Genomic DNA, 14512 nt, shown 5'->3' on the forward strand with positions numbered 1-14512 from the left:
GACTCTCAAAGTATGAGGTAAGCTATTTCTGTCAGCACCCGCTTTCCTTGACCTTAAGCATCCCATAATAGCTGGTGCCAAAGATGGACTTGCCTAGCCGCTAAACTACAGATTATCAATACCCATGTTTCACCAAAAAAGAGTGTATGGGGGAGGAGAAGCAAGACAGCAACTGAAACATTAACATGCTGCTGATTTTCACTTTCAGTTTATTCCTCACAGACGTTAGACAGAGCTATTCTTAGTCATGCAGAGCCAAGCTACATGAAGGGCTGTCTACAAACACAGTAGGCACAAGAATAAACATGCCTTTCAGTGATTTAATCAGAGAAAAATCTCACCCATTTTTCTCAGGCATTAAGGCGTTGGTGCTCTTCAAGGAAAAATAGATGTCATTTTACAAAGCGATGGCCCTTCTGCAATGCAAACTACTATTATACTTACAGAATTTTGTACTGAGTGACGAAAATGGGTTTTGTGTTCATAATCATCTTTTGACACTCCATACCAATCTATTCTTAACCAATTTCATGACTGCATGAACTCAGATTGCCCAAGCATGATTAAAAATCATTCCCCATATGAGATGGCACTCAGGGAAATACATCGCACCTAGAACAATGTCATAGCTTTTCACATGTAAGGTTTCTCTCCACATTCCTTAACTTTCCATTATAAGGAAAAACCTTGGGTGCACGCCTATCTAATTCATTCACCTCCCCATTGTTCTCTATTGCAGAACAATCATTCAATGAAACGTTTATCATTTCTATAGTCCTTCAGAGAGCAATCCTATGGTCCCTGGATGAGCATGGAGGACAAAGGGCAAAAAGGAGGAACCTGGGAACTACAAACCAGTCAGTCTGACATCCATCCCTGGGAAAATTCTGGAGCAGATTATAAAGAAGTCAATCTGTAAACACCTTGAAATCAATGCGGTGATCACTAGAAGCCAACATGGATTTGTCAGGAACAAGTCCTGTCAGACTAATTTGATCTCATTTTTTGATCGGGTAACCTCCCTTGTGGACTGTGGGAATGCTGTGGATGTCATATATCTTGACTTCAGCAAAGCTTTTGACAAAGTGCCCCATGATATTCTGATTAACAAACTAGCTAAAAGTGGGCTAGATGGAACAACTATTAGGTGGATTCACAGTTGGCTACAGAATCGGACTCAAAGAGTACTTATCAATGGAACCTTCTCAAACTGGGGAGAGGCAACGAGTGGGGTACCACAGGGCTCAATCCTGGGCCCAGTGCTCTTCAACATTTTTATTAATGATTTGGACGAGGAGGTGCAGGGAACGCTGATCAAATTTGCAGATGACACCAAATTGGGTGGGATAGCTGATACCCTGGAAGACAGAAACAAACTTCAAAGTGATCTTGATAGGCTGGAGTGCTGGGCTGAAAACAACAGAACGAAATTTAATAGGGATAAATGCCAAGTTCTACATTTAGGGAATAGAAACCAAATGCACAGTTACAAGATGGGGGACACTTGGCTCAGCAATACTACAAATGAGAAAGATCTTGGAATTGTTGTAGATCACAAGCTGAATATGAGCCAACAGTGCGATATGGCTGCAAGAAAGGCAAATGCTATTTTGGGCTGCGTTAATAGAAGTATAGCTTCCAAATCACGTGAGGTACTGGTTCCTCTCTATTCAGCCCTGGTTAGGCCTCATCTAGAGTATTGTGTCCAGTTCTGGGCTCCACAATTCAAGAAGGATGCAGACAAGCTGGAGCGTGTTCAGAGGAGGGCAACCAGGATGATCAGGGGTCTGGAAACAAAGCCCTATGAAGAGAGACTGAAACAACTGGGCATGTTTAGCCTGGAGAAGAGAAGATTGAGGGGAGACATGATAGCAGTCTTCAAATACTTAAAAGGTTGTCACACAGAGGAGGGCCAGGATCTCTTCTTGATCCTCCCAGAGTGCAGGACACGGAATAACGAGCTCAAGTTAAAGGAAGCCAGATTCCAGCTGGACATCAGGAAAAAATTCCTGACTGTTAGAGCAGTATGGCAATGGAATCAGTTGCCTGGTGAGGTTGTGGCCTCTCCCACACTAGAGGCCTTCAAGAGGCAGCTGGACAACCATCTGTCAGGGATGCTTTAGGGTGGATTCGTGCATTGAGCAGGGGGTTGGACTCGATGGCCTTGTAGGCCCCTTCCAACTCTGCTATTCTATGATTCTATGCCAAGGACCACTGAATGGGTCTGAAAACCATTCCGGACAACATTCTGACCTCGGAAGGGGAAGTTGGAGATCCAACCCCTGACCCCTCACAGCCAGCACACAGAGAACTGGACAATAGACCTTGGATAGGGGCAAAAGGAGGTGTTCCGGTGGGCAGAGAAGGAAGGAAACTGGAGAGGCCAGGAAACGAGTTACTGAAAGACAATCTAATGTGATCAAAGTAAATTAAAGGAATGGGTTGGTATAGTCACATCAACCAAGATATCCAACTTTTTGAACAGTTTTTCAAACCGTATGAAGTCATCAGACCCAAGCAATGTTTTGCAAGAGCTCCAATTCTTACAAGAATACCTAGGAAACATTGTATAATACATACTTGAAAAAATCCTGCACTGGAAAAAAATATAATCATTAAGGCATAATTAATTTACCAATCAAAATTGTTGATAGCTTGTGAATGACAGTGAGCATGAAGCTTTTATATTCAATAGCCAAACTGGGTTTGGTAAAGTATCACGGAGTAGGAGGTGGTCTAACAAATACCTAAGTTCCACTTGAAGATGGAGAGTTGAAGAAGAGTTATGCAGAACATTTTTCATGAAACTTAGCCATTGCAAATTAAGCTACACCTGAGCACAAAATGTATAGACCCACTAATCTATTTAGATTAGGCCAGTTAAAAAGAAATTCAGATTAGCAAATATTTTGTGTATCAACCTACCTGCTTGCAGTTTTTCAATTTGTCATAAACTTACTTGAGCAATGGATCCAGCAAGCTAATTTCTTGAAAGGAATTGTTACATGCCCAAGGTAAATGTCTAATTGAAATGCTAGATAATTAAGACATGAATTTCCAAGGTACATGCTGTATGTTCAAATATAACATCTCTCTTTGAGAGATGTTATTTAATATAATGGGCATTATATTATTTAATATAATGGGCAGGATGTATGTAGGTATGTCTGTATATTACAAGGACCCCCAAGGTGCATGTGCCACTCTGGAAGGAAGCCTTTGCTTCACTTCTATGGGAGAACACTTAAAACTACCATTAAAATGGAGACTAAACCGGCTGTCAAGTAACCACAGCTGTTGAGATCCATAGCCCCATCTGGGATCTTTTCCTTGGTCACACTAGGAGTGTGACAGAATGCTGGGAGAGCAGAATGGGATGTTGGGAAGTGGCTACCATGTGTCAATATCAGACTGCTACGTTTGAAATCATGCATTTCTATTAAAGCCACATACCTGGTTTGACAGGTGCCTGGCACCAGAGTACCTGGTGGGTGCGGAATGTTCGTAAACATGGCGTCTTCACCGTCTTCACCTTGTGACACATCACATTGTTGAAAAGAGGACTGGAGCAATTAGTAACAACTGTACGCAGGAGGCTTGTCATGTTGGCTAAGATCCAGCAAGCAGGATTACGTCGTCAGAAAGCCACACAGCCGTCCTGCTGTATAAAAAAAACATTTGCTCTTCAACAAACAATGGTACTAGAGATTTGGAAAGCATAAAATGACTTATTAAAATGAAGTCTAATTTAAAGTCACAATGTACAACCAGACTTCAATAACAGTTTGACAAGTTCCATGATCTTTTCTCTATAACTAGCATTTAGTAATATATCAGCATAAGAACACAGAAATAATTTAAATGAAAATGCAACGTAACATGTGGATTTCATTTCACCATCACTCTAACATAATACTTAAAACAGATTGTAAGCCTATGCAGCAGAGTCTTGCTATTTACTGTTTTACTCTGTACAGCACCATGTACATTGATGGTGCTATATAAATAAATAAATAAATAAATAATAATAATAATAATAATAATAATGTTTTCTAGATTATACACAATTACTTGAAAGCAATTTCAGTAGACAGGCTGATGGTAAAGCACATGCCTTTGCATGCAGAAGGTCCGCATTCAATCCCCAACATCTTCAGTTAGGGTTAGGAAAAATCCCTGTCAGAACCCTGGGGAACCAATGCTAGTCTGATTAAAGACAATACTGACCTAGATAGGCCAAGGATCTGATCCGATATAAGGTAATTTTATATATTCCTAAATTACTTCCAGGATTAGGAGTAAAATTCAATATATTATTGTCCCATTCATTTCAACGGGTCTAGTCCAGGTAGGATTTGTGTTGGATTTTACCCTAGGATTGCAGCTTTATGTTTAAGGGTTTTTTTATCCTTCCTAAAGCAAAAATGTTGAACTATGATTTATATAAAATTAAGTCACATCCACATACAGTCTCTAACCTAAAAATAATCAAGAGTGCCACTACTATCATCAACCAGTGCTAATACATTAAAAGGAGTTTGGCTGCAATCCAAAAGCAGTGAAAATCAGTGAGGATTTTACCAATGTTTCCAATGGGATTTAGATAACATTATTATTGGTAAGTTAGTTAAATCCAGCTACCTGCATTTATGGTGATCTTCCCTTGAAAACAAAGATGGTAAGATTAAATATATTGCATGGATGAAAACAAAAACAAGCAATAAGAATTTAAAAAACACCAAATTGTATACAGATGATAACCTATGACATAGATTTGTTAAGCTACACCCCATGCTAAAGTAAGACTACATGACGGCAATACCGGTATTTAATAATGCTGGTTCCAGTCAATAATGTGCCCCATAAAATTAATGTATTTTTCTGTTGGAAATCTAACTAGTTCTACTGCAACCATAGCAACATCCAAAAGATTAAAAATAGTAGCAGCACTCTAGGACACACAAAAAGCCTGCATATTCTCGCTCCAGTGTAAATTATTCTAATAAAAGATCCATTGTTAGAACAGAACTAGTTACAACTCTATTTAGAAACACACAAATCATAGAGAGATACCCAGCTAATTTGATGCCTAGAGTTGCTCAATAATATTTACCTGGAAAAATCATTTGAGCACTGAGAAAAAAGCACATGATCATTCTAAATCCATAGTTGAAACAAGGGCAACATTTTTGTCAGTACTTTCTTTAAAAACAAAACAAAAACAGTTAACACACTGAAAAGTGATCCCTACTATAAAGCTACCCAACAGAAAGATTAAGACAACTTTCTCCAATTTCATATACAACGTAAAAAAGTTTCCATCAGCCATAGTTTCTAAGGAAACTGATATAAATAGAAGGTGCTGTAACACAGACTTATGCCACGTACTCAGATGTTCAAAATGCATAAGATATATACTTCCTCCAACAGAAAGAAAAGTAGCATCATTTGTGACCCCCCTCCTTTGCCCTCAGAGGCAAATAGCTGCCAGATAAAAGTGTCTTTAAATGAATTACCCATATTAGTGCCCCGACTATCCAGGAATTACCACGTCTGCAGGAAATGCAAGAAGCTGGAATCCCCATTCATTAACAAGTTTCAATTGGCTGCTTGCTGAGGGCAACACTGTGCATAATCTGAACCAGACACACATGATTGGATACAAGGACTTATCAGTCTCTGACTGGAGTCAAGTTCATTCATTGAGGGAAGGACTCTTGAAAGCTCTCTCCGAGTCACAAACTTTTAATTTATGCAGCCTGCTGTCACTGTCCAATCTCCTACTAAGACACATGCAGCTTCAAGTAACTATAATTCTTCATCATTGGAATTTGAACCTCGAGTTCAGAACACCTGCGTTTTAGATCTAATTTTAGCCATTGATTTTTTTTTTCATTATTATTACTTTGTTTTATCCTTGACTGCTTCGGAGATATTTTCCATATGTGCAAATGTAAAGTTAGTTGCTGTTTTTAATTTATGGAGTCCAATATGTTTATTAGCATTCAATTTCTGTTTATTTCAATAGTTTGTTCCCAGGAAAATGTGCATAGAATCATAGAGTTGGAAGGGGCCTATAAGGCAGAGTCAAACCCCCTGCTCAATGCAGGAATCCACCCTAAAGCATATCTGACAGTGTGAGAGAGCCCACAACCTCCCTAGGTAATTGGTTCCATTGTCGTACTGCTCTAACAGTCAGGAAGTTTTTCCTGATGTTCAGCGGGAATCTGGCTTCCTGTAACTTGAGCCCGTTATTCCGTGTCCTGCACTCTGGGAGGATCGAGAAGAGATCCTGGCCCTCCTCTGTGTATAGTATTGTCTAAATCCGATCTTCCAGAATCTTTGCACATAGAACACTAACTCAAAAGTCAGTGTCTCAATATCTAGTTTCCAAAAGAATTTTCTACAGCTCTAAGATAGTCACTGCTCACTTTTCTTCTTGTCCTTGGTATAGAATCCTGACAAATATATGCTATTTCAAAGTGGGCTCTCAGTCAATTCCAAAGATCAAATTAGGGAAGTAAGCTGTTTGTTAGGGCCTATTTGCAGTTTTAAACACTGGTCAAGAAAAGGAGATCAGCATAACCAAACCACTGGAAACAGTCAGTGACACATGCCAAGAAGCTGTGGGGCAGCTGCAACTCCCTGGTGTGAACCAAACAACTTAAAGAGACACAGCCCCTTTTCAAGTTTTATTGGTATATAGAACTGACAATCCAGAACAGGTGAAAGCCAGTGCCTCAAATTTATTTCTATAGGACCACAGCAAGTAAGCCTATAAGAAAACTTCTATATTCTTTAAAAGCTAAGGCTGCAGTCCTGAGCACTCTTCCTTGGGAGTACACAGTAAGGCCTACACCTGAATAAATACACACGGGATTAAGGCACAAGGCCTCAAAACAGTCGCCGCCGCTGCCGCCCCTACCCCGCCAAGGAGAATTTGAAGGTCAACTAAAAGTTTAAAGAGCATAATACAGGGTGCTTCCAGACAACTCTTTTATTGTGCATTCACCCTGCCCCATTCACAGAATTTTATTGGAAAGGAAAGGGTGTGTGTGTCCAAACATAGTTATCTTCCATTTGTAACTTTTCCAGATTTCCCCACCACTTCTTCTGTCTCCCCCCATCCCGAAAACCCATTTTAGGCAAAGTTGCACAATGTATTTTAATTTGTAGTGTCACCTGTCTGTTAGCACCCAGTTTCATCAAGAGGATGCCCTAAATCATCTTTAAAAGAAACACTTAAAATAAGTCTTACATCTACATCATCATCATCACCATGCTAACAATAATAATAAAGAGTCATGTACATTACCCTGCAGCTGTTGCACCTTGAGGTGAAGGTGCAACTCCCAAGAACAGACTCACAGCTTTTGAAGTCATGTGGGAAACAAGCAAAGGACTCTAAATGCTTAAACCACACATCTCAGGCTGGTTCCCACATTCTCGCCCCAGCCGCACACCCTCCCCTAACCTTTCTTGCTAAGATTAGCTAGATCTTGAATGTGTTGAACAGTCCCTTTGCATGGCTCAACCAAGGTCATCTGCTCCGTTCCCACTGTAAATTTGACCTCCACGTCCAAAGTAGAGAGGCAGCACAATGTTGACTTTAGCAACTGTTGCAACTGCCTTCTAACAAAAACTAGCTCACCCAGAACACAATTCTCCCTTCCAGCATTAAATCGCAACTAGTTCAGCTGCCAGATGACACAAAATATGCATTCCTCTACTACCCAAGAAGCTTCCTTTTCCTTAGAAGGTATGCCGGGTTTACATATCTTGCCTCCCAGGGCCAGCTGCTACTTGCTTTCACCTACTTGCTTTCACCGTTTTAGGGCAGCAGTTTTCAAGGCAGCCAGGGCAAAAGAGGGCAGACGTGCCACAGTGTCACTGATCCCTCGGTGGGTTTCAGGAGACCCAGCCTTCCCCAAGCGGGGTGGACTCCAGATGTGTTGGGACTCCACCTCCCAGCAAGGCTGGCTGGGGGCTGCTGGGAGTCCAACACATCTGGCAGGTTACCCGATGGAGGGGTGGGGGGGACCGGGATACAGCGAAAGGCGCCTCCTCGCGAGTAACTCGGCCCCAGCCTTACTCAGCTCCATCGGCCGACGGCGAACAATAAAGGCAGACTGGGAAGCAACTGCTTCGCTTCCCCTCTTCCTCGTCCCCGTTAACTTCGGCGGGCCTAGAATAGCAAGAGTTCGGCGACTCCGCGTTGCCAAAAGTCTCCGCCGCTTGCGGTTGGTGCGTGGAGGGAAACTGGAAGGCGGGTGGGAGGCATAAAGCAACGGAGCGCCCTTTCTCGCCCGCCACCCCAGCCCCAACCCCACATTTTACGCTTTCCCGCAACTGTGAAGAAGGCAAAGATAATAATAATAATAACCGCCTCTAACCCGCACAGCAACATACATTCGCAAGAGAGATAAAAGGGTGAAAAGGGAAGCGGCTTACTCCTTAGTCCCCGCCTCAGGACAATCACAGCAAGCAAGCAACGGTTTGTTGGTGCGGGTTTAAGCACACACCACTTCCCGCGTCCTGTGGAGAAAAAGGGTGGGGGGCGGTGCGGGGGGGGGAGACAGCAGCAGCAGCAGCAACTACCTACCGCCCTTTGTGCCCTGCCCGCTCTGCCTCGCCTGCGAATTGCTGTTGCACTGACCTTCCCGGCTCGCCGGAGCCGGCGCGAGACGGGAAGCAAGAGAGCAAAAGCCTGGCGCGAGGCCCCAGCCAAATGGGCGGGGCGCGAACCCTCCGGCAACCCAGAATTGGAGAGAGAGAGAGAGAGAGATCGGATGGGATCGCAAAACAAAACACACACACACACGAATCCTGTCTAGGTAGAAATAGCGGAGGAGGCCACGTGATGAAGAGCCGCTCTCCCCTCTTTCCAAGAGAGGGGGCGGCAGAGGGTCTCGAGCACGTGACGGCCCTCGGACGGCGCCTATTGCTCTGCGCCCCAGCCGCTCCCCACCCCCACCCCGCGCGCAATCGCGCAGGGGCGGGCTCGGCGCTTTTGGGAGAGATTAGCGCGGGGAAATTGGGCTGTATGTTACCGTCCTTTTTCTGTAAGGCCAGAGTAGGAAAGTGGCTGCGAGGAATGTGCCGGTTATGTTGGTAAAGTGTGTGTCTTTGTGCTTATAAGTCCCCTATTCCTTTTTTATCCTCGTCTTAGTGCGCTGCGCCTCTGTCAAACATCCAACAGCAGGTTCTCAAAATCCCTGATTACGTCATGCTGGCTGGATATGATAGGAGTTGTAGTCTGCACATCTGGTGCTTCGTTGGAATGGTAAAGACGGGATATACAATTTTTAATAAATCCTTTCATGAAGGTATTGCCAGCAATAGTTAGTCTGAGGGTTTTTTGTTGAAAAGTGATAAATATTCTAAATAAATATAAACAAATGAACACTGATCGAACTCCAAAAAGGAAGCAGCACTCTTTATTGCCCCAAATCAAACCCACAGAATGCCAGATACTAAAGTAAATTTACAAATGGGGCCTCTGGTAACAACAGCATCTGTTTCTGTCGGTACACTACAGTTGGGGTTTGCATGCATGAGTCAGGCATAAGAGATAAAACTGAAATTGGCGGGGGGATAACAAATAAGGTCACTTAAATGAAAGGAGGAAAGGTGAAGAGAGTCAAGACCCTCAAACTTGAGCTAGATTTAGGATATGAGTGCAATAGCACCCTCCTACTCATGTTCCCCGGAAACTGTTATTTCAAAGCATACTACCTCTAATCCTGGAGGCATACAATAAACTAGTTATGATTAGTAGCCATTAATAGTCTTATCCTCCGTGACGTTATCTAATCACCTTTTAAAGTGGGCCAAGGTAGCAAATTCCATAGTTTAACTATGGGCTGTATAAAGAAATAGTTAATTTATATCTCTTGAATCTTTCATCGTCTGAATCAGCTCCCTGTGAGTAGTCACGCGTGTCGACAAAAGAAGCACTCCAGTGGTGGTTTGAAAGAAACTTTAATTTAGGAACAAGCGACTTTCTATCTTAGGGTAAGATGGCTCAGTTCAGCCACGTGGTCAGCAACGCATGAGGCAAGGAACAAGGAGGACGAGGAAGTAGAAGGGAGGGGACATGAAAGGGAAGAAGGAACATCCCAGCATTCCCCTCCCACCTTGTTCTGGTACACATTAACCCTTTAGCTCCAGGTTCAGTGACCTGTAGCTCGAGTTCTGCTAACAGAATCTCCCACTACTCAGCTTCATGGAATGACCCCAGATTCTATTATAATAAGATACTATCCACTTTCTCCAGGTCATGCATACTTTTATACAACTTTATCATGTCCCTTACTTGCCTTTTCTCTAAGCTAAAAAGCTACAAATACTGTAGCCTTTCTTCTTAGGGGAATTGCTCCATCCCCTTGATCACTTTAGTTGCTCTTTTTTGCACCTTTCCAAGCTCTATAATATCCTTTTTGAGATGCTGTGATGAGTTCATAAAACTCTACATAGCTAGGACAAAAGATGGCATTACTCCTGAGGTTGCTGCCCAGATTCAGGATCCAGTCCTGGTTTTGCAATAGTACGTATTGAAACCATTCACAAGACCAGAATTATGAAGATACAGTATTTGCCACAGGACGGCAAATATGCACACTTCCTGGAAGCAAGCCTCATTGAACATGCTGGGATTTTCTTCTGAATAAACATGATAGGATTGTGCTGAGTTACTCCAGTCTTATGCATTTTCCATTGAGCATGATGGGGCTTAATTTCAAGAAGATGTGCATTGTGAAAAACTTCACCTTGCAGAGCTAAGAATGGTTTGATTTAGTCAGGTAAGACCATACCTAGGGCCAATTAATGCAACTAAATGAAGGAGTTGTTTTCATTCAGTACTGAATCTTTTGGGTGAACCTAACTTGAAGCAAATTTGATTTCAGTTGCTCCAGAAGTTAGGACCCAAATAAATGGGTACAAATTACAAGAAAAATACGTATACTAAACTTTGGGAAGAACATTCTAATGCTACAAACTGTTCAGTAGTAGAACTGCCTCGAGGCTGGACAGCCACCTGTCAGAGATGTCACAAGCCTGTTGGAACAGGTTTCCTGCTTCAGCAGGGTTTGGACCAGATATGGGGCAGGCAGAAGTTCGGTTGGGATCTGCTGGTAGATCTCTGGGTGATTTGCGGTAGGTCAGCAAATATTTGATTCATTATAGTTTAAGCATAGTGAGTAAAATTTGAATTTAAAATCTCTGCCATGGTTGGCCTTGTGCTAACTGCTTATCTCTTAGCCTCAGTGTTTCTCATCTGTAAAAGATGGATATACTATTAGTTGGTTGCCTTTGACTAGACTTTGTATAACTCTGTTAGAATTCCTAACCTATAGTAACTTAGATGTAGATTTTGTGTGAATGAGTAGAATCTAACTAAAATCCTACTTAAGAGTAAACCCATTGAAATGAATGGGACTTAATCATGTCTAATTTAAGTGTCATTCAGTTCATTTGGGTCAACTCTAAGTAGGACTTCAGTTGGATTCTACCCTATATGTATGGCTCATAGGGTGCAGTACAGCTACCCCCACACACACCCATTTTGCATCTGACTCATATTAGAAGACCTTAAGGTTCTAGGGGGAAAACAGTAGATCCCACAAGGTTGAAATCTGCCCATGCCTGGGGACCCTTGAGGTCCCTTGCAAGTCTATTATTCTTTGGATCTGCATGTGGAAAATGAGTTACCTGAGGCCCCAGCAGATACAAAAAACCAGATTTGCAGTGCTATTCCAAGCACTCGGGGTGGGGGTTGGGGGGCATAGTTTAATCTTCTCCATAAGTGGGGAAGTTTATTGCCATTGGTTGCTATGGTGACCCAGGGAAACCCAGGCGAAGCCTCCAGGCCGCTGTGAGGCGCTGTGGGCCAAATTGATTACAACAAGGTGGAAGGAAGGTATTCTCGTTCATTTTGTGTGTGTGTGTGTATGACGAGAAAAAGCAGGAGGGGAGGAACTGAAAGTGAAGCGGATTTGGTTTGGAGCAGGAGGGTGTAGCCGGCGCCTAGCGGCCCGGACCCCGCTACCTGCGGGCCCAGGAAGACTCCGTTCCCTTCATGAGGAAGAGGAGGGCCTGAGGCCAATATGTCAGACAACGGCTTTGAGCGGGCTCCCGGTGCGGGTCGAGGCCGAGGGGGAGGTGCCCCTCTGGCTCCTGAGAGTGGGGCCCGCATGGGGATGAGCGGCGGCGGCGGCGGCGGCGGCGGCTTCGGAGCTCCCGAGCAGCTGCTCAAGCAGAGCTTAGCCCACCACCAGGAGCCCCTTCGGCCGCCCAAGACTGCGCCTCCAGGAATAAACGTCGCCTCAGGTATTGCCCGGCTCCGCTTCGTGTCTTCCCTTTCAAGCCTTTTTTTTTTTAAAAAAAAAAAATCTGTTAGAGGAATTGGGGTGGTCCAGCTCTGCTCCCGACCCCAAATCACCTGGTTAAGGTTACGAGGGTAACCCGTCGCGAACCTTCTTTCTCGCTTGCGTAGCTTAACTGGGCAATGCAAACCCGGTAAGGAAAGAAACCTCACCCCACCCCCCAGCCCACCTCCGCATCTTTCCACTCAATTCCTCCCCCGCCCCCCAAACGAGTCAGGGGGTCGTGCAGGGACGCCACTGAGGAAGGTTTGGGATGGGGGAAGCCGTCGCGCCTCCTCTCAGACCCATCTTGGGTCTAACGCCATGCATCGTTATTCCTCAAGAGCACCTTTATTTTTGGCCAACTCCGTAGTTCTGGACACTGGGTGACTATTGTTTTAAAAACATGATTAAGCGTAAATCTGTTTCCGTTTTGGGGAATGAGTGATTTGCACTGATAACCTTTCTGTACTGATGAAGCCATCACATGATATTAACATATATTGGGGATTTAAGTGGGGGGGGGAGTGGGTGGCCATTTCATCTTGAATAGATCCAAGAAGCAGGCCTTTAAACTTCGTTGTGAATCTTCCATTGCCATCCTATGCACATTTTCCTGGGGAAAAGCGCCATTCAACATAATGGAGCATTCAAGAAACCATGCATAGGAATGAACTGAAATTCCGCTTCCTGTAATCCCTTTGCTTGCCGAAATGGAATTGCTAAAGTCCTGCCTTAAATTCTCTAGGCAATGGATGAGAAATGGAACAATTGTTAAGTTAATAAGGGCTATGTAAGCTCTCATTTTATTTGTATGATGTGTCATCTCCCTGGACCAACTATTCCTCCATTTAGACTGTCCTTTAAAATAATTTGCAATAAATAGGCATATAAGGTTGTAACAATGTCATTGATCTATATTTGTGTAGCTTTTGATATTGCATAGTGAAGTGTGTGTAATTTTATCTTTTCAGTGCATAAGTCCTTTCCATACTTTTTTCTCATTGGAATATGAAGAAGGTGCGGTATTTAGTGAGGGATAGAGTAGAGGAAATTTTCCTAAGGGATGTTGGAATCCGATGCTGACTTACTTGGAAGCAAGTTCTTCTGAATCAATAGGAGTTATTTCCAAGTACATATGTTTAGGACTGGGGTGAAAGTATTCAAGTAAGGAAATCACAAGTATGCAAATAAAGAAATAACCCAGTCATAAGCATGATTATTCAGAATAAGTTCTGCTTAGTTGTGCATAGGATTGCAGTGAACTCAGTGGTACTTATATCCAAGTAAACATGCTTAGGATAGGGCTGCAGAAGTCCTCATGGACTATTTCTGCACATGACAAAGAGAGTCACCTTTAAGCAGAGTCTACATTTAGCCAATTGAATTACAGATTCATGCAATGCAAAAAGCAATGAGTCACTTAAGAATAGGCTGTAAGGCTGACATCTTAAATACTCTGATTTGGAAGAAAATGACATTGAAATCACTAGCTTGTTTCTAAGTAAATTCAATGTATTGATTTGAATCTTTTCTATGTCACTTGGTATTGTTTCCAGTAATTTAGGCTTGACGTTTAAAATAAAGCAAAGCTATAGATTATTGCATTTAAAAGAATTGCCCATTGCACAAACAGTTGAACTATAAAGAGAGCCAGTGTGGTGTAATGGTTAAAGTGTTGGACTAGAAGTCTGGCGATTCAGGTTCTAGTCCTCACTCAGTCATGGAAACTCACTAGGTGACTTTGGGCCAGTCACATACTCTCAGCCCAGCCTCACAGGGTTGCTGTTGTGAGGATAAAATGGAGAGGAGGAGAATTATGTACACCGCCTTGGGTTCCTTGGAGGACAAAAGGCAAGATATAAATGCAATAACAAATAAAATAATAAATGAGGAAAAATGTTATCTGTTGTAAATGAATGTCAAGCCTGCCTTACCCCTAAAGTTAAGAAAACATCTTTACGTTGCAATCTGATGCATGTATAGGCAGAAAAAAGTCCTATAACTACCAGCATTCCCTAGGCTAACTCTTAAAAAATAAATCTAAGAGTCATACTCTTGGCTTCCTCTCCTCTTCTAAGTGTGATGGAGAAAAGGCTAGGCTTTAAAAAGGTCTGAAGTAGGATGAAAGAGACATTTTAAAACAA

General features: G+C 42.9%; 2 protein-coding genes across 11 annotated transcripts in view; one reads left to right on the forward strand and one right to left on the reverse strand.

Annotated features, from left to right (window-relative positions):
• NNT (nicotinamide nucleotide transhydrogenase) overlaps window positions 1–8757 on the reverse strand; it is a 68505-nt gene extending 59748 nt beyond the window's left edge. The window contains exons 1-2 of one of the 9 annotated variants that reach the window (XM_063128096.1): window positions 8657–8757; window positions 3454–3658 (exon numbers count right to left, since the gene is read on the reverse strand). In XM_063128096.1, coding sequence (XP_062984166.1) covers window positions 3454–3604 — 151 coding nt within the window. In that variant the 5' untranslated portion in view covers window positions 3605–3658; window positions 8657–8757. Of the gene's footprint in view, window positions 1–3453; window positions 3662–5548; window positions 5627–7315; window positions 7509–7817; window positions 7916–8451; window positions 8526–8602 lie in introns of those variants that run through there. The other 8 variants (XM_063128093.1, XM_063128091.1, XM_063128095.1 and 5 more) reach the window with 8 other exon arrangements.
• Window positions 7672–14512, forward strand: part of PAIP1 (poly(A) binding protein interacting protein 1) — a 28916-nt gene continuing 22075 nt past the window's right edge. Inside the window, exon 1 of one of the 2 annotated variants that reach the window (XM_063128101.1) lies at window positions 7672–7759. In XM_063128101.1, the coding sequence (XP_062984171.1) occupies window positions 7705–7759 (55 nt within the window). In that variant the 5' untranslated portion in view covers window positions 7672–7704. Of the gene's footprint in view, window positions 7760–11942; window positions 12331–14512 lie in introns of those variants that run through there. The other variant, XM_063128100.1, reaches the window with a different exon arrangement.

The sequence above is a fragment of the Elgaria multicarinata genome, chromosome 6, assembly GCF_023053635.1.
Source record: "Elgaria multicarinata webbii isolate HBS135686 ecotype San Diego chromosome 6, rElgMul1.1.pri, whole genome shotgun sequence".
Classification (NCBI taxonomy): Eukaryota; Metazoa; Chordata; class Lepidosauria; order Squamata; family Anguidae; genus Elgaria; species Elgaria multicarinata.